Below are 19,938 nucleotides of genomic sequence, written 5' to 3' on the forward strand. Positions count from 1 at the left end.
CAGTATTGCCGTCCTTTGCTTTACGTGGGTGGTACATTCTTGACTGAGAAGTACAAAGGTCAGATTCTCACTGCAGTTGGAGTTAATGTGAATAACCGGATATTTCCTTTGGCATTTTCATGTGTGGAGGGTGAGAGCAGGTTGAGCTGACTCTGGTTTTTTAGGCATCTTAAAGTTGGGGTTGTCCGTGATTGACCTAACGTTTGCATCATATATGACCGGCATGTTAGGATCTTATCTACTATAAAAACACTAAAAGAGAATTCAAGTGAGCTGTTCCCATAGTCTAAACTACAAAACAAGTGGTGCATGTATCATATGGGAGCATTTCCACGCTAGTCCTCAGCCTTCTTGCCTTGACCAAACAGGACACTCTGGATGGATAGTGCCTTTGTATGTTCCTACACCAGGTATGTCATGACTCTTTCTTCCATAATGTCTGACTTATTACACATTATATGGTGATGCTCACTTATTTCTGTACGATGAAATGCAGGTATGTTCCGCATTAAGATCACCGACAGGTTTTTAGGAGCTCACCACACTCCACTAGGAACCCATTCTTTGACTTCGGAGGGGCCTCTGAAGTGATCAGCCCCTTCCAGTTGTGCAGTGCACCTCCGCCCACTCAGGCTACACAACAGGAGGCGGAAGAAGCCTATGGTTTCCAGTTGCCCAGACGCAACCACCGCGAGTCTGATTGGTACACACCTTCCGCATACGACCATCCTCAAGAGTAGGAGGAGGCAGACGTTCCAGCGTCAGCATGCATGCCAAAGTGTGCCAGAGGTAGGGCCTAGGGTAGGGGTCAGGGTAGGGGCCAAGGTTCAGGTGTAGTCTGTTTTACTTATATACTTAGTCAATGTATTTTTTTCACGCTGTTGCACAACTATTTCTTTTGTTTAGCTTACCATTTCATTTGTTCAGATTTTTATTGCACGATGATAAAGGAACCACTCCGTATTACCAATAATCGGTGGATCAGTCAGAGAAGATGCTAGAGCACGTGATTCATCACATCCATATAATCGGCTGCTACAGCCGGCCTACACCTATAGCTTGGACATATCTTCGCTCCACGAAGTAAAATGATGAGGAAACACTCGCTCGTGACCTTATGCCTTCTGCTATAGTAACGTATAATGAAAAGTATCCTTTCTGCAGAGGCAACAATAACTCATTGCTGAACTTTTACAGAATAAGACAACCACACCAAGCAACAGCTTTCACAGGGAATCTCGGTCAAGCATTAATGCCACAACCTTTTCAGCTTTTATAGGGAATCCTTGCTCATTTGTCCTTATGCACAATACTCCCATGCTTCAGCCCCAAGCCATGCATATGCACTCAGTTCATACACCAGCCACCATAAATAACCTCACCATAAACCATGGATAGACCACTCCTTTCTCAGCTCTCTCAACTGCAATATCTTACTTAGCTCCACCAAACACACCCAAGAAACATCGGAAGACTTCCATCCTCTATGGGGTCCAACTGTCGATGTGTTTTTTGACGACTCTTGTAGGCTTCGTGGATCTAGGACACAGGGGCGGGCCGATGTAGAGACAAGGGTGTACAGATGTACACCTAATTTTTTTTTAAAAAAAATAACTATATGTATTCTTAGTGGCCAAGTCCAACTACCACAACCCAATTCCCAACAGCTGGCCACCGACCCAATCGGCTCCTATATCTTGTTTGGACTGGTCACCACCCATCGGCCTAGTTAGCACTCCCTCCACCCCAAAGCCCGGTCCAACACTCCAATTGGTCCCTACAAACCTGCTCGGCTACTCTCATTTGCTCCTTATGGTGCAGCCTGCTCACCGCTCGCCTACTCCCTCAGCAGTTAGGAGGCACCCTGATTCATCCCGTCGCGACATCGCCCGTCGCCCCGTCGGCCGGCTCCCCTACCATTGGATCCATCACCCTTAGCTTCCACCTCAATAAATTTGGCGCTCCAAACTCACCAGCGAATAGGCGATGACTTTATAACTCCTATGTTTCTTCCATCGGTGTCCAAATCCAGCAGCACTGCTTCTTCATGCACGCAGGTCTGAATTTCTACCATCAATGTGCTAACCTACTGCCGCTCCTTTTGATTTTGGACTACAGGTCTGAATTTCTTTTCCGGACTTCTCATATTCCCATCTAATTCTATATTCCAAAGAGGTTTATACAAAGCCCGGTTTACATATTATCATGTGCAGTATTTTACACATCCAATTGTATAATCTACCAGTGATGAGATATTTAGGATTTGGACTGTCATGAATGATTTCCCATGATAGAAAATTGGATAGTTGTCATTCAGTTTATAATATGACAATACTCCTGGCTAGTATTTCTGGAGTTGAACTAGGTTTGCCATAGCAAAGCATGGGTATAGTTTTCTTAAAATTGTACACTAATTGTGTTACATCACATTGCTTTTTCCCTTAGGAAACTTCTGTAAATATCAAACTGAACAGAGAGAGAGAGCTAGGCTTCACCAGACCCCATGATATTGGAGCTACGTTGCAAATTGCTATTCTAGTAAGTATTCATTTCTCCTGCTTATAATTATGAATTTTTAATAGGTTGGGTAACAACTTGCAAATATGCTCAACTTTATTTCAGAGAGCTAGTACCAGGATGAATCATCTCAGAGGGCTAGTACCAAGATGAAGAACCCAATGCAATTGAAACATATCAAGGTGTGCCACTGAAGTAGGGAAAAAAAGGTTGCAACCAAATGCAATTGAAACATATGCTATTTTACATATGTAGGTTGCCAATGTAGCATGGAATCATATCACAATGGTTAGTAGATTTTACCTTCGTTAATTGGTATTTATCTAGGTAAAATGCATTATTTTCATGTCATTTGTCTATATTTATATCTCTACGTGTTTGTGTCAGTAGAATTCTAATTTTTATAGCACATCTCTAAATTCAAAACTAGTGAAAATTTTAGTACGTAGTAATTAGCACCCATTTGCTTCATTCCTAGGTCTGCCACCAGTGAGCATTGCAATTGCCATTTGCCAAAGGATTCATCTGTCCAGTCCAGTTCAGATGAGTAAATGACTGCAGTTGTGCTTATGCAGATATCTTTTTAAAAAAAACTTTGGATCTTGTCATCGTTTAATATTTATGGTTATCAAATACTTTTTTTAGCTATGTACATCTAATTTGAAAGTGCTGAGCCCACCACTGCCAGGACATCTCCTACACTTATGATAGATATTTCTTTATGTGTGCCAACTATTAAGTACAATATGCCTCGATATAGACCGTATAAGTACCCATCGGTATAGCAACATAGATCATTCATATGTCACTTTGCATACGATTTCATGCATTGTCTTACTAATTTTTTCTCTTATTTCATTTGTCCAATCCCCTCCACCTCTCTGTGACTTCATGGTAGGACTGGATATGGAGAAAAATAAGCACCAAAAGCGATGGGTTGACATGAACATATAGTGGATGAGGGAAGCTTACGAACGTCATAAGTACAAGCAACAGTAGTAGGAACTACGGATGAAGCAGCAAGAGGAGGAGCGCATGAAGAAGGCTATGGAGGAGCGCACCGCGGCAAGCACGCAAAGTACAGAGTGAAAGGAAGCGAGAGAGCGCCCGTCGCGCTAAGGCGGAGGGCCCTGAAACCCTAAGTAATGTCAAATATCCTAGATACACTCACTAGAGAGAATCTATTATAACTCAGGCTAATTTTATTTTCTAAGGCATGTTAGGTTTAGTATCGGTATGCTATTAGGTTAGTCTTTAGGCGTTCGTTATCTCTGAATGGTTAGAGTCCATTCATGCTATGACAAAAAACACTACGTCTTATATAATGTTCATCAGCGTATGTAACATTCATATCAAATTTTATGATAACTATGGTTCAAAACTACTATTGTTTTAAAAAATATATTTTGAACCCTCCCAATATTACTTCACTCAAAAAATTACTCACACAATTTTAGATTAAATAAAAAAAATCGACAATCGGATAAGTACCTACACAAAATTACATCGAACGAAAAATTAAGGAAAAAATGTTCTCGACAATCACACAAGTATTTGGACAAAATTACATCAAATGAAAAAGTAAGGAAAAAATGTTCTCGGCAATCACACAAGTACGACAATTTTACCTCGAACCAAAAAAATAAGGAATTTTTTGCATGCATAAAATATAATTTAAATTAATTTTCGCATTTACAAGGTATTTTCACTGAATGGACAAGCGACGCAATATTTTTGCAAAACCAGATCGGAAAACACTATTTTCACACTACCATTCAACGAAAATTTGATTTTTCAATTTTCGGAAAAGTGAAAATATTTTCGCTATGTAGCACACTATATTTTTCGCTTTACCATTGTGCAAAAACTATTTTTCGCTAAACGGTCAAGCGAACAAGTGATATTTTTGAAATTTCATGATTTTCCGTATTATTTCTGATATTACCGTAAAAAACAATATTAAAAAATCAGTGATGATATGCGTTGGACAGCTTGAACCTTCAGGTCAGCACACTTATGAGATGGACAGGTAGCCAGCTGCTCATTGAGCTTCAAGTGAAAGGAGCCTGAACATGGAGTTGAAGTAGAACACTTCAGGTTCCAGAATTCAGATACATATTTCAACAATGGACAGGTTCAATAGTCCTGACAATTCTGCAATATAATTGATTTCACATTAGAAATGGGGTACATATTTCGCATTAGAAATGCAGCAGTAGCAGCTTGCCGCCTACATATGACTTCCATGTGTAATGGCTTGTGCAGAGCACATGCTGCGGCCAGTTTAACTTGACCAAACTGGAAATATATATATTTCCAGAATTCGACACAATTGGGACAACATGCAAGTTTTACATGGAAGTTACATATGCAAACAACTCGCATACAGAAGGCTTGACCTGACACCATGCTAGTGTAGATTACACATACTCATTAATGAGGCTGTTTAAATGCAACCTGCGCCGATCAAGATGATGTTGGCCTGGGCAACCTCTTCGCGATTTCCTGCGCAAGACATTCAATATGTTAACATGATTTCACCAAAGACCTGTATTGGGAACAACATATGGCCAGAGTGTGACGGAAAACAAAAAATGGGTGAAAAATGTTGGTAATTTAAGATATAACAAAGTCGGGAGCCAGGGTGGGTTCAACGTTTCACACAACAGTTGGTCAGAACATCCACATAGAAAGGAGACTTTCTATGTGGTGGTTAGAACAGGAAAGTGAACGGAACTTCACACAACAGAAAAGCATCAGGCCTGCTACACATTCCCAATAGAAAAAATCTCACACCTTACATGTTTTGCCCTAGTCCCCTTTCTTTATCAATGATTTCATGTGGAAAGCTGTTTTTTTCCAACAAGAAGACAACGGCCAAAAATAAATTCAAAAGTTCTCGGAGTTCCTTTTGGATGGGCCATATTCCAGCAGCCACACCACAAAATTTCCAGATCATACATTACTTGGGAAAGATATTAGAAATGCCAACTTCTGGAAGATTTGACTGGAATATGGTACTGATCCTGCTTGGGATCAGGGGTTCTTCATATTAAAGGAACTAGCCAGCAGTGCAGCCAAAAGGCCCAAAATATACATTGCTCTCGTTTCGGTTCTGCTACAAGTCCTCATTTGTGTCAGCCAGCACTTTTGCATTACTCAGAAAAAACTGATGAGCCTAGATTCTTTTCATGTTTTTCTAGGTTTATCACCACCTAACTATATCAAAAACATATATCAATGTGCTCCTGATACATACCTCAAATAGTTGGTTTATGTTATCGGCCGTTTTTGCTGACGTTTCTATGAAGAACATACTGTTACTTTCTGCATACTCTTGTGCTTCCTTCAGAAACCAAAGTATAGTGTCAAAACCTTCAACAACATTTACTAGTCAAACTGACAAACTGGCATAATCTTTCTTGCACACCTGAGAAGATACAGTACGATTTTCATGCAGATCAGCCTTGTTTCCAACCAAAGCCATAGTCATATCAGGACCGCCATGTTTCTGAAGTTCCTGAAGAGTAGAAAAGGAAGACATGAAAAATTGGATTTCCCTTGTACCAAAACAAAAGAGAGTGGTATCATCATGGATTTCATTATGCTGAAGAGGATAACTATTGCTCCACACAGTTGACACTGAATAAACAAAAAGCTACATAATAAATGCATAGCTAGACAACATAATTTAGGTTGCATTTACTACGCTGCTGCTCACGGATCTTATGTAACTCTTTGGAACAGAATGTTGATCAAGATCAACACATTGGTAGTAGTTAGAAGCACTCTAGTACTGCAGTACAAGAATATGGGACTCAAATACAATAACAGAAGACAGGAGGGCAGGCTCGCCAATTATACTGGAAATGTTATAGGCTGCCTGAAAGTATCTCAGTACTAAAACACAAACATAATGTACCGACTTAGAAGCAGAAACACAGACCAACTACAAATTCTAAAAGAACTTGTTAACAACACTTTTGGGTTTGGAGTGAATTAATTAAACTTGTTCATCCATACTTCTTGAGCAGATTTCACAGACAAAATTAATCACACGACAGAAGGGAATATGCATAATACCTTCACCCAGTATTGTGCTTTGTTAAATGACTCTGGGCTGGTTATATCATAGACAACAATTGCAGCACCAGCTCCTCGGTAGTAAAGAGGTGCCAAGGCAGCATACCTGGAAATTGACTTTTTTTCATGAATTTTGGCAGGAAATGCATTACATATGCTTGCATTAGACATAAGTCAAGTAAAGAGAACTTGTATGTGAGAGCATAACTTGGTACTTTTGGAATGAAATTTCTTGAAGCAGATCAATGCAAGGATGCACTAATGGTCAAACTTAACATTTAACCAAAGCTCCTAATATGTACCTCTCCTGGCCAGCAGTGTCCCATATTTCAAACTTCACTGTTGTGGAGTCCTCTAATGCCAATGTTTGTGACAAAAATGATGCACCAACAGTTACCTATATTCATTTTAATGGAAGATGTTGAAACGAAATCGCACATGTGAAAAAATGTTTCTACTGTTCATGAAACCCAAAAAAAAACGTTAGTTGCTGGTTTCACCTTGGAAGTAGGGTCAAACTGGCCACGTACAAAGCGAAGAACGATGCAGCTCTTACCAACACCAGAGTCTCCAAGTAATACCAACTACACAAGGAGAACAAATAAGAAAAATTGAGAACAAAGGACAAAGTTTAACTCACTTTGATGCCAACAAAGAAAATTACAAACATTAAATGAAAGACATTAATTGGACTGAGATCTATCTCTTATAATGTCGATGTGCTAACAAATCATATGCCAGATACATACATGAACAAGCAGAAATTACAGCGACAGAATTGCATACCAATTTGTGAATAAACATATTGAAGTACAAGTGTAGATACATGACCCGAAAAGAATCGTATTTAGCAAACCTTTACTTGGAAGTTCTTTGAATCAGTATCTGAATTTCCATTGTTGATATTGCTCACCCCTCCAGCATTAGTGGCTAAATGAGGAAAAAAAAGTATTGCTGCATTAATTGCTTGCTGCCTAGCAGCCCAACTTTATAAAAATATTGATTTGAAAGGCAAGAGAGTTACTAACCGAATAAAATGATCCAAAAAATTCAATACCAAGTAAATTCAATTCCATTTCAGGTTCTTGCAGACTATTTACACTGTTTTAGTAAGTTCTGCATGGATCCTTTACCATATATTTGTCAACCTAGCAGCCACAAGAAACTTTTTAAGAGCTACGAGTGCTCCCCTGATCCCAGCATTTAAGCAAGGTTTATGAGAAGGTACAATAAAAATTATCTAGATCCTGTTATAAGCTGAAGAACTTAATATTTAAGAAAGCCCATTTGATTACAACTCTTTCAGTAAAATTAAAAGTTTGGATATTTGATTATTGACACTTTTGAATGACCATAGGTTTAAGAGGATGGAATCTAGAGATTTTGTTTTCTTAGTTTATTTTATGGTCAGTAAGCAGGCTTACATTCCTTGCACGGCTATAATAGCTCTTGTATTAAACTGCTGATTAATTTTTCATCCAAACACAAATGCACGGCAGTAATATAATTATATAAAGCAAAATATTAAGGTTCCAACAATGGTTTAGCAGTATCAATGGCATTAAGATAGGTCTATCTTGCAATTACCTCCATAAGATTTCATTGAACAATAGTTGAAATTTCCTAAGCTAACTATGGAACAAGGCAATGTTCAACTTCCAGGATGGAATACCACCCTTTTGCCCCCATTTATAACACTTCCTGAATCAATACAAGTGTCACTCAGAGTAATTGACAATTTGTGTATTCAAGAGAACCTCTCAACCTTAGGGCTCCCCTGCCAGTGCAGTAGTGCATGTTGTGCAGGTGCATAGACAGGACTATGATCTGAACTCGGGGCCCCAACCTACATAACAGCCCTTCTCTTTCATATGCCAAATTGCCAACACACCAAAATGCCGATACGTACCCCTTGTTTGGGATTGCTTGCATTTCATTTGGCGCACTAACGCTATTACCATCACTACCATTTGATCGCAAATGTGCCGAGAAGCAACTCCACATCAGCAGCATTCAGCATAGAGCTATAGTTGAATACCAAGCAACTAACCAAAAGCAAAATTGTCATTGTATTCACTCACCTCCCAATCGAACTACATCCATTGCTGGAGGATCTACGATTTCACATCGACATGCAGCTAACCTCCAGTCCGTGCTAGCGTACAGAACTTGCAACGTAAAAGACCAAAATTTCCCCATTCCTACATCCCAACAACCTACATGGTCTCACGAATTCACAGACCCTTCCGTTCTACTGATCAAATCACTCAGCTCCAAGAAATACTGCGCAGATACGCAGTAAACAGTAACCAAAATCCGCATCAATTAATCAATCTGCCGCCCGCCGCCGCCGCAACTAAAGCCCACCCCCAAGCCGCACCAGCACTGACCTCTCCTCCCAACCGCTAATATTGAAATCCCGAATCACACCGTCTCTAGAGAAGCATCCTGCTTAACTCTGTTGTTCAGCGGCCACAACACCGACGCAGCACAGCAGAAGTAAAACGAAAGATCCACGGAGGAAGTGAAAGAAGAGGTCTTTTTGGCTTGTTCCTGAGAAAGGGGGCGACCTGGACGTGAGGACGAGCAGCCCATGCCGTCACGCGGGCAACGGACGGACGGAGGCGGAATAAGGCGGCAAGGCACGGACGCGGCGGCGGTCGGCGGTGGCCGTTTGGTTAGCTCGCAGTTCTTATTGGCTGGGCGTCGGCACCTCGGCGACACGTAGCAGTAACGAACGCGTAGTTCGTTGTTTACGTGTTCCCTATACTTTAAGCGTCCTAATGCAGAAATTCTGTTTCGCACGCGCGCGGTGCGTTGCTCGCGCCTCCGGCGGGCCCACTTCCGATTTTTGGAAAAGAAATCGAATTTTTTTTTCAAAAATTTTTCTGAGCAAACTTTATTGGTTAAATTTTACTTAAAACTTTTCTAATTAATTTTTAAAAAATCTTGTCTAGAATTAAAAAACTTTTTAAAATATAGAAAGACGCTGGAAGAAATTTTTTCTAAAAATAGAAAGATGAGAGAGATTGTCTGAAAAGTTGCTACTTCTGCCAATAACGTGCACGTGTGAATTAGCCTTATCCGTCCTAATGCCGGGTACGCCATTCCACTTGATTAGTGAAGTGGAGGAATATGGAATATGGTTTTCGTTTTCTCTACGCACTTCACAGAGCCCATTTTGTGTTTTCCATACAAAAATGTACACTATTGGGTACTGTTCCTAAAATCATTGGCAGATTAGTTCGAGCAATCTATCTTAGGGCTCCTTCGCAACAAAAGAGAAACGGAGGAATTTAACGCGGTTGGTATGATTGAAGGACGGTCTCAAATAAAAAATTCCCAAGGAAACTAATCCTATCATACACGTTTCGTATAGGAAAAAATGTCTGATACTCGGCAAATTTGGAAATTTAGACAACATACGCGACCGTATTTACGAAAATAGACAACATGTCGACGTATTTGCAAATCTAGCACTCGTATTCGGTATCTCAAATACCGAAATTTGAATTTCGGAAACTTGAAATCCGAAAACACCGTATTCGGCAACTGAGGTGCCGAATACGGCACTGTGGGCTGTATTCGGCACCTCAGTTGCCGAATACAGCAGAGTACAGAGTGTATTCGGCAACTGAGGTGCCGAATACAGCCTACAGTGCCGTATTCGGCACCTCAGTTGCCGAATTCAGTACATCATGTCACTTTCACGTCCTGTCGATGCTTTCGGTGTGTGCGTGCCAGCGGAATGCTGCTTTTGCGCTTAATAAAAGCCCTGGCTCGCAGAAGAGAGAAGGGAGAAGAGAAGAGAGCAGCAAAGGAGAGAAGGGAGAAGAGAAGAGAGCAGCAAAGGAGAGAAGGGAGAAGAAAAGAGAGCAGCAGTGGAGAGAAGAGAGTAGCAACGGAGCAACGCTAGGAGAAGCAGCTCGAGCAGAGGGGGCAGCCGGAGAGGATCAACGCGAGCAGCAGCCGCGCTCAATTTCCTTAAGGTAAGTTTTTAGATTACGTAGTTAATTAGTAATTATAATTAGATTTTTCTTAGTTCGTTCAGAAGTATATTAATCATTTCGTCAGTATATTGTTAAATTCATTCAAGTACATTTGATTAATTATATTATTTTGGTAAATTAGAGTATTTAAATTAATGATTTAGTTGGGTTATATAATTTTTATTAGTAAGTGTGATTAGATTCTTTACTTAATATAGTAACATGAATTTACGGGATTTAATCTAGGTAATTAGTTTTATTAAAGTAATATAATTACATAGTTAATTAGTAATTATAATTAGATTTTTCTTAGTTCGTTCAGAAGTATATTAGTCATTTCGTCAGTATATTGTTAAATTCATTCAAGTACATTTGATTAATTATATTATTTTGGTAAATTAGAGTATTTAAATTAATGATTTAGTTGGGTTATATAAGTTTTATTAGTAAGTGTGATTAGATTCTTTACTTAATATAGTAACATGAATTTACGTGATTTAATCTAGGTAATTAGTTTTATTAAAGTAATATAATTAATCAATTAACTTGATTAATTAGTTTAATCACTTAGGTTTGGTAGAACCGTAGAAGATAGTGTCCAGTAGCAACAAAGATGCATATTAGTTGTATATTGCACTATTTAATTAGTATTATTTTTGTACTTATTATTTATTACATGTATATTTATTTAGGAGATACGGTATGATTTTCCATATTTATTATGGAGAACGTCCCACAGTTTTGCACGGGAGACTTGTAACAATTCAGAACTGCCAGCACATAGAGAGTTCGGTTGAGGTACCTATTGATCTAGATGGTCTGAAATCACATATTATGCGCCTTTTGCGTGTGAACCAGCAGTCCCATACTGTTGTGTTAGAGGGTGTACGGCCGCGGCTTGTTCCAAATAGCTCGGTCATTGTCCATACGTTGTTCGAGATGAGTAGGAACAACGCATGGGCTTTGTACTCACGCAAGGCATTGGAGGAGAACTTTGATATGGCGGTGTACGTAAACATAGTGTCACGACTGGTGCAAGGTGATGCAGTGACCACTGTGGAAGGCTCAAGCCAGGAGGTGATGCATGAAGAGGATGGAGGGCATGTCGGGGAGGGCAGTTCCAGTAGAGAGGGAGGTAGAGTGGACCCTGGTGAGGTCGATGCAGGATGCATGGATAATGAAGACGGTGGTAGCGGGGATGAAGAAGCTGCTGACAATGATGACCCGGTCCCGGCGATCCAGTACTTTCGTGGTACTGGGCTCCTGGAGTGTGTCGTCGTTGAGTATAACACCTTATCTAACTGGGGATACCAGAATAGCGACATTCAGGTCGGGCAACAGTTTCGTAACAGAGGGGAGGTCATCCACTTTATTAGCAACTATGCTGTAATAACAAGAAGGGACCACAAGTGCGCCCGGTCTAACCCTACGGAGTATGAGGTCAGGTGTACGAAGCACCCGAATTGCCCTTACTTCGTACGAGCACATCAGCCGAAATATGAGAACTATTTTGTGATTAGTAGACACACCCCACATACATGCAGCGAAGAGGCTATTAGGAATGTGAGCCACGCCGTTGATGCGAGGTTCGTAGCCCAACTCCTCATCACGCTTATTGGCACAGAAATTTGTTTGTCGCCAAAATCGATTATGGGGGAGGTGCACACTAAGACTGGCATGCTTATCAATTACCACACCGCGTGGCGAGCGAAGCAGAAGGCGTTGAAGATGCTGTTTGGAAGCTTCGAAGAGTCATACAACAATGCTCCGAGACTGCTGCAGAAGATTGCCATGACGAATCCAGGGACTCAGTGGGCCATGGCGGATGAGCCGATCAGGCTAGATGATGGGTCATATAGCACCACTGACCGATACCTCATTAGGTTATTCTGGTCCTTTGGACAATGCATCGAAGCATTCAGGCATTGTAGGCCGGTTGTATGCGTGGATGCTACATTTCTAAGCGGCAAGTTCCATGGTACCCTTATGACAGCAATGGCGGCGGATGCAAATAATCAGATCATTCCTCTCGCCTTTGCAATGGTTGAGAGTGAAAACAATGATAGTTGGCTGTGGTTCCTCACCTTGGTAAGGACACGTGTCGTGGGAAATAGGGAACGAGTTTGCGTCATCTCAGACCGCAACAAGGGTCTTCTGCATGCGTTGGACGTGCTGCATGATAGCACAAACTGCTCCATTGCATGACCTGATGTGGAGAGAAGATGGTGCATGCGATACTTGGGCGCGAACCTGTACACAAGGTACCGCAGCAAGTCGCTTGTAAAGAGATTCAAAGGGCTATGTCTTCAGAACCAGCAGGCGAAGTTCAATGAGATATGGAGAGAGTTAAATGAGACCACTCGCAAGATGATGGCAGACCAGCAAGCAGGGGAGGATCAACTGCGGGCGCAAATGGTTGGGGGCCAAACTATCGTTAGTCGTTCACGTGGTACATTTAGCCAGTGGATAGCGGGGAAGCCGACGGAGCGTTGGGCCCTTATCCATGACACTCATGGTGCCAGGTTAGCGCATAGAATTGTAATGATCATATTGTACCGATTCTTATGCAAATAGCCATTCTAAAATTATTGTATCCCATGTTAGGTACTCCATCATGACAACGAACATAGCGGAGGCGTTCAACAATGTCCTGAAGGGAGTACGGGGCCTCCCGTTGTGTGCCATTATTGAGCTCACATTCTACAGAACGGCGGACTACTTTCGAGACCGTGGTAATGCTGCTATGAAGTGCAGCACACGGTTTTCACCTAAGGTGGAGCAAATCATATCAAGAAGGAGGAGCAAGGCACACTTTCATCGGTTGAGGATCTACGACTTGACCAACAATGACTTTGAGGTCATGTGCCGCCGTAGGTATGCTTCAGGGTATAGCGCCGGGGACACCGTGCAGCAATGTCAACTTGGACCTAACGAGGTGAAGTGCACATGCAATAAGCCAAAACTGCACCATATCCCGTGCTCGCATGTCTTAGCCGCTTGCAGGGACATAGGTGGCAATGACGGATCACAGTACGTATCACCGTACTTCACGATCGATGCATTGAGGAGCACATGGCTTCCAAAGATGCGGTCCTTTAACATCGGAACCAACTACAAATCGATCGAGGGCCCTAAGTGGGTACCTTATCCACGAGCACGACGCACAGATCCTGGAAGGCCTAGATCTACGAGGCTGCAAGGTGACATGGATGAAGCAGATGCTGTTGATGGCCTTCGCAGGTGCAAACTTTGCAAACAACCTGGACATGACAGGAGGACTTGCCCGACCCGTCAGTAAACTATCAGCCCACTGTCAAACTGAACTGTCTTAGAGACTTTGTATTGTAAAATGTTATTCACCTGTTAGTTGTACTACTTATTGTGCATTATGTGGTTTGCACTGTACCCCTTTAGACAAGAAGTGACCATTGTATTGTAAATGTAATTTTATTTATTTATTTCGTGTTTCTTAAATATTCATGGATCCGTGTTTTGATGCAGAGACAGAGCGTAGGTAGTCAGTGAGCAAGAAATCTATGGCGGGATCCTCTAGTACAGGCTTTCCATGGACACCTGCAACGATTGCTATAGCACTTAATGCCTCCTTACAGGTTGTGCGCGAAGGAAACGATGATCCGTTAAAGGAGAATAACATAATCCAAGCCGTGGCAAAATTGCATGCAAGACCCATATGTTCTAGGTTAACCGCGCCACTCCAATGTGTAACCACCGAGGACCTTAGGGCCCTCTTGTATCACCGGCGTCAAATGTATCTGAGGGTCCGCGAACTGGCCGACCATCCTTCTGTGATAGGTTTCTCTAGGAGGCAAAGAACGATAGTAATGTCGCCAGACCAGTATGCATCCCATATTCAAGTATGTCATATAAACATTTGGTCACCCTACTTATCTTATTTCCATTGATTCGAACGGTCCTCTTCTGCGTCAGGCTTTCCCGGAAGACGAACAGTTGATCAACAAAGAAATCTCACACTTCTTGACGATGTGTACGAAAGCTAATTAAGTGCTTGCGTTGCTTCTGCTGATGCTTCTCGCGTTCCTCTGCTCCCTTCTCTTCTCCCTTCTCTGCTCTGCTGCTGCTGCGACCTCAATTTATTCAGCAGACCAGCGATCTCTCCGCGTGTGGCGCCAAAACAACACATGCATGCACCGGCCGAAGCATCACGGGAGGGAAGGGAAAATTGATTGATGTGACGTAAAAGAGATTGATGCGACGCAGCAAAAAGCGGTGGCAGATCGGTCGGTCGGCGTATTCGGCAACTGAGGTGCCGAATACGGCCCACAGTGCCGTATTCGGCACCTCAGTTGCCAAATACGGTGTTTTCGGATTTTCAGTTTCCGAAATTCAAATTTCGGTATTTGAGATACCGAATACGAGTGCTAGATTTGCAAATACGTCGACATGTTGTCTATTTTCGCAAATACGGTCACGTATGTTGTCTAAATTCCCAAATTTGCCCTGATACTCTCATCTCAAGTTGGAATTCCTTTTGAGTTGTTAAAAAAATCAAAATACAAGTCGCCCTTTCACGTACACCACTATACCAATATTAACATCCTTGTGTTTTTCGTGCGGTGCATCCAAACACGACAATTGACTACATTCTGTGTTTTCAGTTCATGCAGGAGTTTATTGGACATGACACAATTTCTACGTTTTTTCCACGTTAATATGTTCTCTATTCATTACAAACGGGCCCTTAAAATTCTGGGTCAAGAAAGTCGAGAGCATTACGAACGGGCCCTTAAATTTTCTACGGTTTTTTCACTGTCAAGTACACGCCACCTCATAGATTTCAGGCTTGTTTGTGCTCATGTCTAATTGTGTCACGACTAACCTTAGCTAGCTGTCTTGTTTTCAAAAATATGGTAAATAAATTTTTAGTTATAAATATGACAAAGTTAGTAAAAATTGAGCAGAGCTAACAAAGTGAGAATTATAATATTTTTGACATGACTAAGTGTCGTGACAAGATTAGACTCAAATCAGACATATGCCCTTCATCCCCATCTTTTCCCCTCTCAAACACGCTACGCTTTACGGCCGCCGCGTCCCGCAGCCACGACGCCATTCCCTGGCAAGACACATCCCATCCATGGCCAATTGGCTACCTATGCTAGCACGGCATGGCCGGTCCATGCAGCGGTCGCATCATCGCATGATGAGCTCCCCCCATTCCATATGGCCATGACATGTCGGTGTCGCGTTCATGTCACCCCATCCATCATCGCCATCACCACTCGTGGAAGCAGTCGTCGAGCCAATCCGAACCGGGTGGCGGTAGCCGCCACCGCACTACCACGACCATGCACATCCACAATGGAGAAGTGGCTGACGAGCTTATGGTTTTGCGGTGAGTGGATATGAGCTCCTACTTTGCCATCTTTCGGCGATCTACCCAGGTTCAGGATTGGAGAAACACAAGGTGTGTCCCCTGCCGATGGACATTGTCGGTGACATGGGAACCAGGGGTCCTCGAGTCCCAAGGCCAAGACAACAGAATACCACGTGGCGCCTTCCCTCCGGGACCGTCTCCCTGAGGGTCGAGAAGAGTCAGTTCCGGGAGGGGTGCTCAGGGCCATGAACAGTTGGCCCCCGAGTACCCAGAGTTCCCCGAAGACCCGAGAAGAGTCAGTACCGGGAGGGGTGCTCGGGACCATGAACAGTCCCCCCCCCCCCCGAGTACCCAAAGTTCCCCGAGGACCCAAAAAGAGCCAATACTGGGAGGGGTGCTCGGGGCCATGAACAATTGGCCCCCGAGTACCCGAAGTTCCTCGAGGACCCGAGAAGAGACAAATCCGGAAGAGGGTGCTCGAGGCCATGAACAGTTGATCCCCGAGTACCTGAAAAGTCCCTTGCCGGTAGACCCCACAAGGGCTTCACGGTGAGGCGTCAATCGGTGAGAGACCCGATGCTGCATTTAAGAGGGAGTGTGGCCAGTCACATCCAACCACTCCCCCCACGCCTGTTGTACTGAGTACGTCAGTCTCTGCCACCGCTTGGTAGGAGGGCGTGGGAACATTTAATGCGACGGGTCCCATCGCACGTCACCCTGCGGGGCCCATAAAGAAAACGGCTTGGAGATATTGTTGCTGGGCCCGAGGCGTATCGCCTGCCCCCCTGCTGTGTCAGATCTGCTCTGACAGAACGGGCATGTAGGGCTGTTCGGTGGCTGCCCGGTGAGCCCCTGCACTTGCAAAAGTTGGGTGTAATGGGCAATGGGATCGGCCGGAGGCGTATTTTCAACCCCTGTAACATCAAACTATAGCCCCATAATGGTTGCTTTCCATTTATGACTTACGAGGGACTCGTGCCCCCGTTCTGGGCACGCCAAACCTCCCCCGGCAGGATAAAAGGGGGAGCACTTCAAAGAGACGACGACTGATAGAAGTCAAGCTTTGGGTAGGGCGACTCGAAGCAAGACCGAAGCTCAAGACTTAGAAAAAAACCTTTTAATACAGAGATCCAGAGAAAGACATTCCAAGAGTATTAATAGCACATCATACATACGAGAGTAGGGTATTACGCTCAGTGTGGCCCGAACCTGTCTAAAATCCCTTATGCATTTACTCTTACTAGCCGACGATCATCCGTCCCGCCTAGACATCATACATTCACATTAAATACACGCACGGGGTAGATCCAGAATCAGCCCCCGGTCGAATCTTAAAAAGAGCCCCTCAAGATCTTCGCTTGCGGTGTTCATCCACCGACAGCCATCCTCTGTGTTCTCATCCCTGTTTTCAGGATACTACTGCGGCTCTTTTCAAAGCCCTGGTGCAATGGAGGAGACATATTAGACCATTTTTAACTATATTACTACTTTCATTTAGTTTCCTTTTCAATTCTTCCTTCTGAGTACTATTTCTTTTATTTTCTCTTATTTTTAATAAAAAAAATTTGAATGAATTTATAAAAGGAAAGAAAAAAATTTCGTCTTAAAATAAATAATTTTGAATTTTTTTTGATAGAAATCGTGAAAATAAACCGTTAAATTGCTAGAGTGAAAGCACCATAGCCGAAGTCGGTTGAGATGGTCTTAGCAACATTTGGCAAAGACGAGCCACACGGCGGATCGCGCGCGCGTGACATCGTGCGTAGCGCAAGCTTCGGCTACCCGGCCGCTGCAGCCTCCACGCGGCTCGCCACGGGCAATTCTGTCAGCTTCAAAGGAACGATCAGGCCACTCGAAAGTGTTGCCTTGATCGCCCCGAGCCCCCGACGCCGACGGCTCGCCGCTCGCGTCCTTCGTCCCCTCAACACCCCAACGCGCGAGCGTACGTACCGACGTACCGTCCCGGCTCCAATCTCGCCGCGCGCGGCACGGCTTGCGGCAGAACGCGACGCCGCAACCACGATCGATTTGATTGATCAGCCGGTTAACAAATCGGCCAATTGGCTGGTTACCGGCCAGCGTCAATCGATCGTTTGCGTTGGCTTCTCGTCGCTATCTCCGTGAAAGCACGTCTAGCGTCCGCTACTCTAATAAATTCTAAACCAAATGGAAATATCTCCATTAGTTAATTAGTTGTCTCTTATGTCATTAGAATATTAGTCAGAGATCGAAAGTGTTCAATTTTTGGTGATTGTCAATGTCGTGAAGGTGTAGGTAGGTTTGTGCAAAGCTCTGGATTCATAGTGATCAAGGAAGGACAAGCTGTTTAGCACCTCGCCGGCGACCCTATCATGCGCGACTTGCACCCACCTAGGTACGTCTCCTGGACCATGACTAACACTGAACTACTGGTGGTTTAATTCCCGATATGGAACTATTGGCATGAGCAAGAACGAATAGCTAGAGTAGTGTTCTGGCAATCTGGCGTCACCATTCCTTCTAAACAACTACGCCCTGTTTGGATAAAAGTAACATTGGAGTTTTAGAAAAATACTATGGTTTTACAAAAATACTTTGGTTTTGGAAAATTATGAGATGTTTGGATATAACAAATCTTATAATTTTGAAAACCATAGTATTGCTAAAACTACAGTCCTTTTTGGAGTTTTATTTACTCCACCTGAAACCTCTTTCTTCTAAATCGAGGTATTGCACCGCTTTGGTTTATAAAACTGCAGTTTCTTAGAGGACTTTTACAGTACATTTAAATGAGTGTATACCGTTTATTTTTCTCATCCGGTGGTTTAGATTGGCCTAATGATACTCTATCGTCCATCAGTATTATAGGTATCATTAAAGAGTATCATAGGTATCATAAGGGTAGGATTGGAAAAAAAACCATGATAAACTTGTAAATTATATGTTTAATTAGGAAAGATCAAAATATTAGTTTATTATTCGGATAAGCTTTCACTTATTCTGTTCATTTCATTTATTAGGGTTTCCACCCTCCGTCGATCGGTCGATGATGGGTGGTGAAGATCCGAAGTCCGGTCAGTCAATGACGTAATTACCCCTAAGGGTATCAAGATAATTACAATAATACCTACTAAAATAGACGGTTGGATCACAACAATGATACTCTTCACCATCTAGTATCATGGTGTACTGTAAAGGTTCTCGTTTCTTAATACCACAGTTTTAAGAAACTATGACATCCAAACAGCAATATTCTGCTGTCATAATTTCTTTTAAAAACACGCAAGTTTGCTTCACTTTTCCACCATGGTTGAAACCATCCCATATGTTTATATATCTAAAACAAGGTTAAAAGCCACATTCGCTCTTAGGGCTAGAAATCTTCACCTTAACTTAAGAAAAATAAAAGTAAAAGATCGAATTCACTTATCCAATGGGAGCATATTATAAAGGTACTCCTTGATCGGAGAGGAACTTAGATAAAGATTTACATCGTATATTTGCATGTGTGGGAGCAAAATATAAAAGGAGTTGCTAATTTTCAATCAAATGAAAACAAGATTATATTTCATTCGACAACAGTAACCGTTAGATGAAGATCTAATGGCTGATAAAAAATCGATTTACAAGTGAACAATATTTTTCTATAATAGTGACATATACAATTTTGTAGTGTATGCTTAGACAAAAACCCTTAATTGAATATAAATCAAAGGACATACGCATGATCTGACCATCAGACGAATAACACGTTGAATAAAACAAAACTATGATTTTAATTGATTGAAACTAGTAAATCTGAATTATAAAAGTGCACATGGATCGATTAAGTACGAAAGGCGTGCAGCCGCTGACCCTTGTCGCCTGTATGTGCCGCGCGGGGGCGCTGCCGTGCCCGTGCCGCCGGAGACGGCGAGACAGGGTCATCGCCGAGTGCGACGCCGCAAGCACGATCGGTTTGATTGATCGACCGGTTGGTTACTAGCGTCAGGTAACGTGCTAGCTGTGCAGTCG

At 42.6% G+C, this 19,938-nt stretch overlaps 1 protein-coding gene and 1 long non-coding RNA gene across 2 annotated transcripts; one reads left to right on the forward strand and one right to left on the reverse strand.

Annotated features, from left to right (window-relative positions):
* The first annotated feature begins 1,855 nt into the window (after positions 1–1,855).
* LOC133906935 (uncharacterized) lies at positions 1,856–2,782 on the forward strand. The gene is made up of 3 exons (XR_009907877.1): positions 1,856–2,057; positions 2,446–2,538; positions 2,623–2,782. It is a non-coding gene; the product is annotated as an uncharacterized LOC133906935 (long non-coding RNA).
* A 1,875-nt stretch (positions 2,783–4,657) lies between these two features.
* LOC133907384 (ras-related protein RABF1-like) lies at positions 4,658–9,349 on the reverse strand. The gene is made up of 8 exons (XM_062349418.1): positions 9,171–9,349; positions 7,457–7,530; positions 7,101–7,184; positions 6,903–6,997; positions 6,601–6,706; positions 5,948–6,037; positions 5,777–5,863; positions 4,658–5,022 (listed from the first exon to the last, which is right to left on the reverse strand). The coding sequence occupies exons 1-8, from the start codon at positions 9,193–9,195 to the stop codon at positions 4,984–4,986; spliced, it is 600 nt and encodes a 199-aa protein (XP_062205402.1). The 5' UTR covers positions 9,196–9,349; the 3' UTR covers positions 4,658–4,983.
* Positions 9,350–19,938: the final 10,589 nt, after the last annotated feature.

Source organism: Phragmites australis, chromosome 24, assembly GCF_958298935.1.
Source record: "Phragmites australis chromosome 24, lpPhrAust1.1, whole genome shotgun sequence".
NCBI classification, from domain to species: Eukaryota; Viridiplantae; Streptophyta; class Magnoliopsida; order Poales; family Poaceae; genus Phragmites; species Phragmites australis.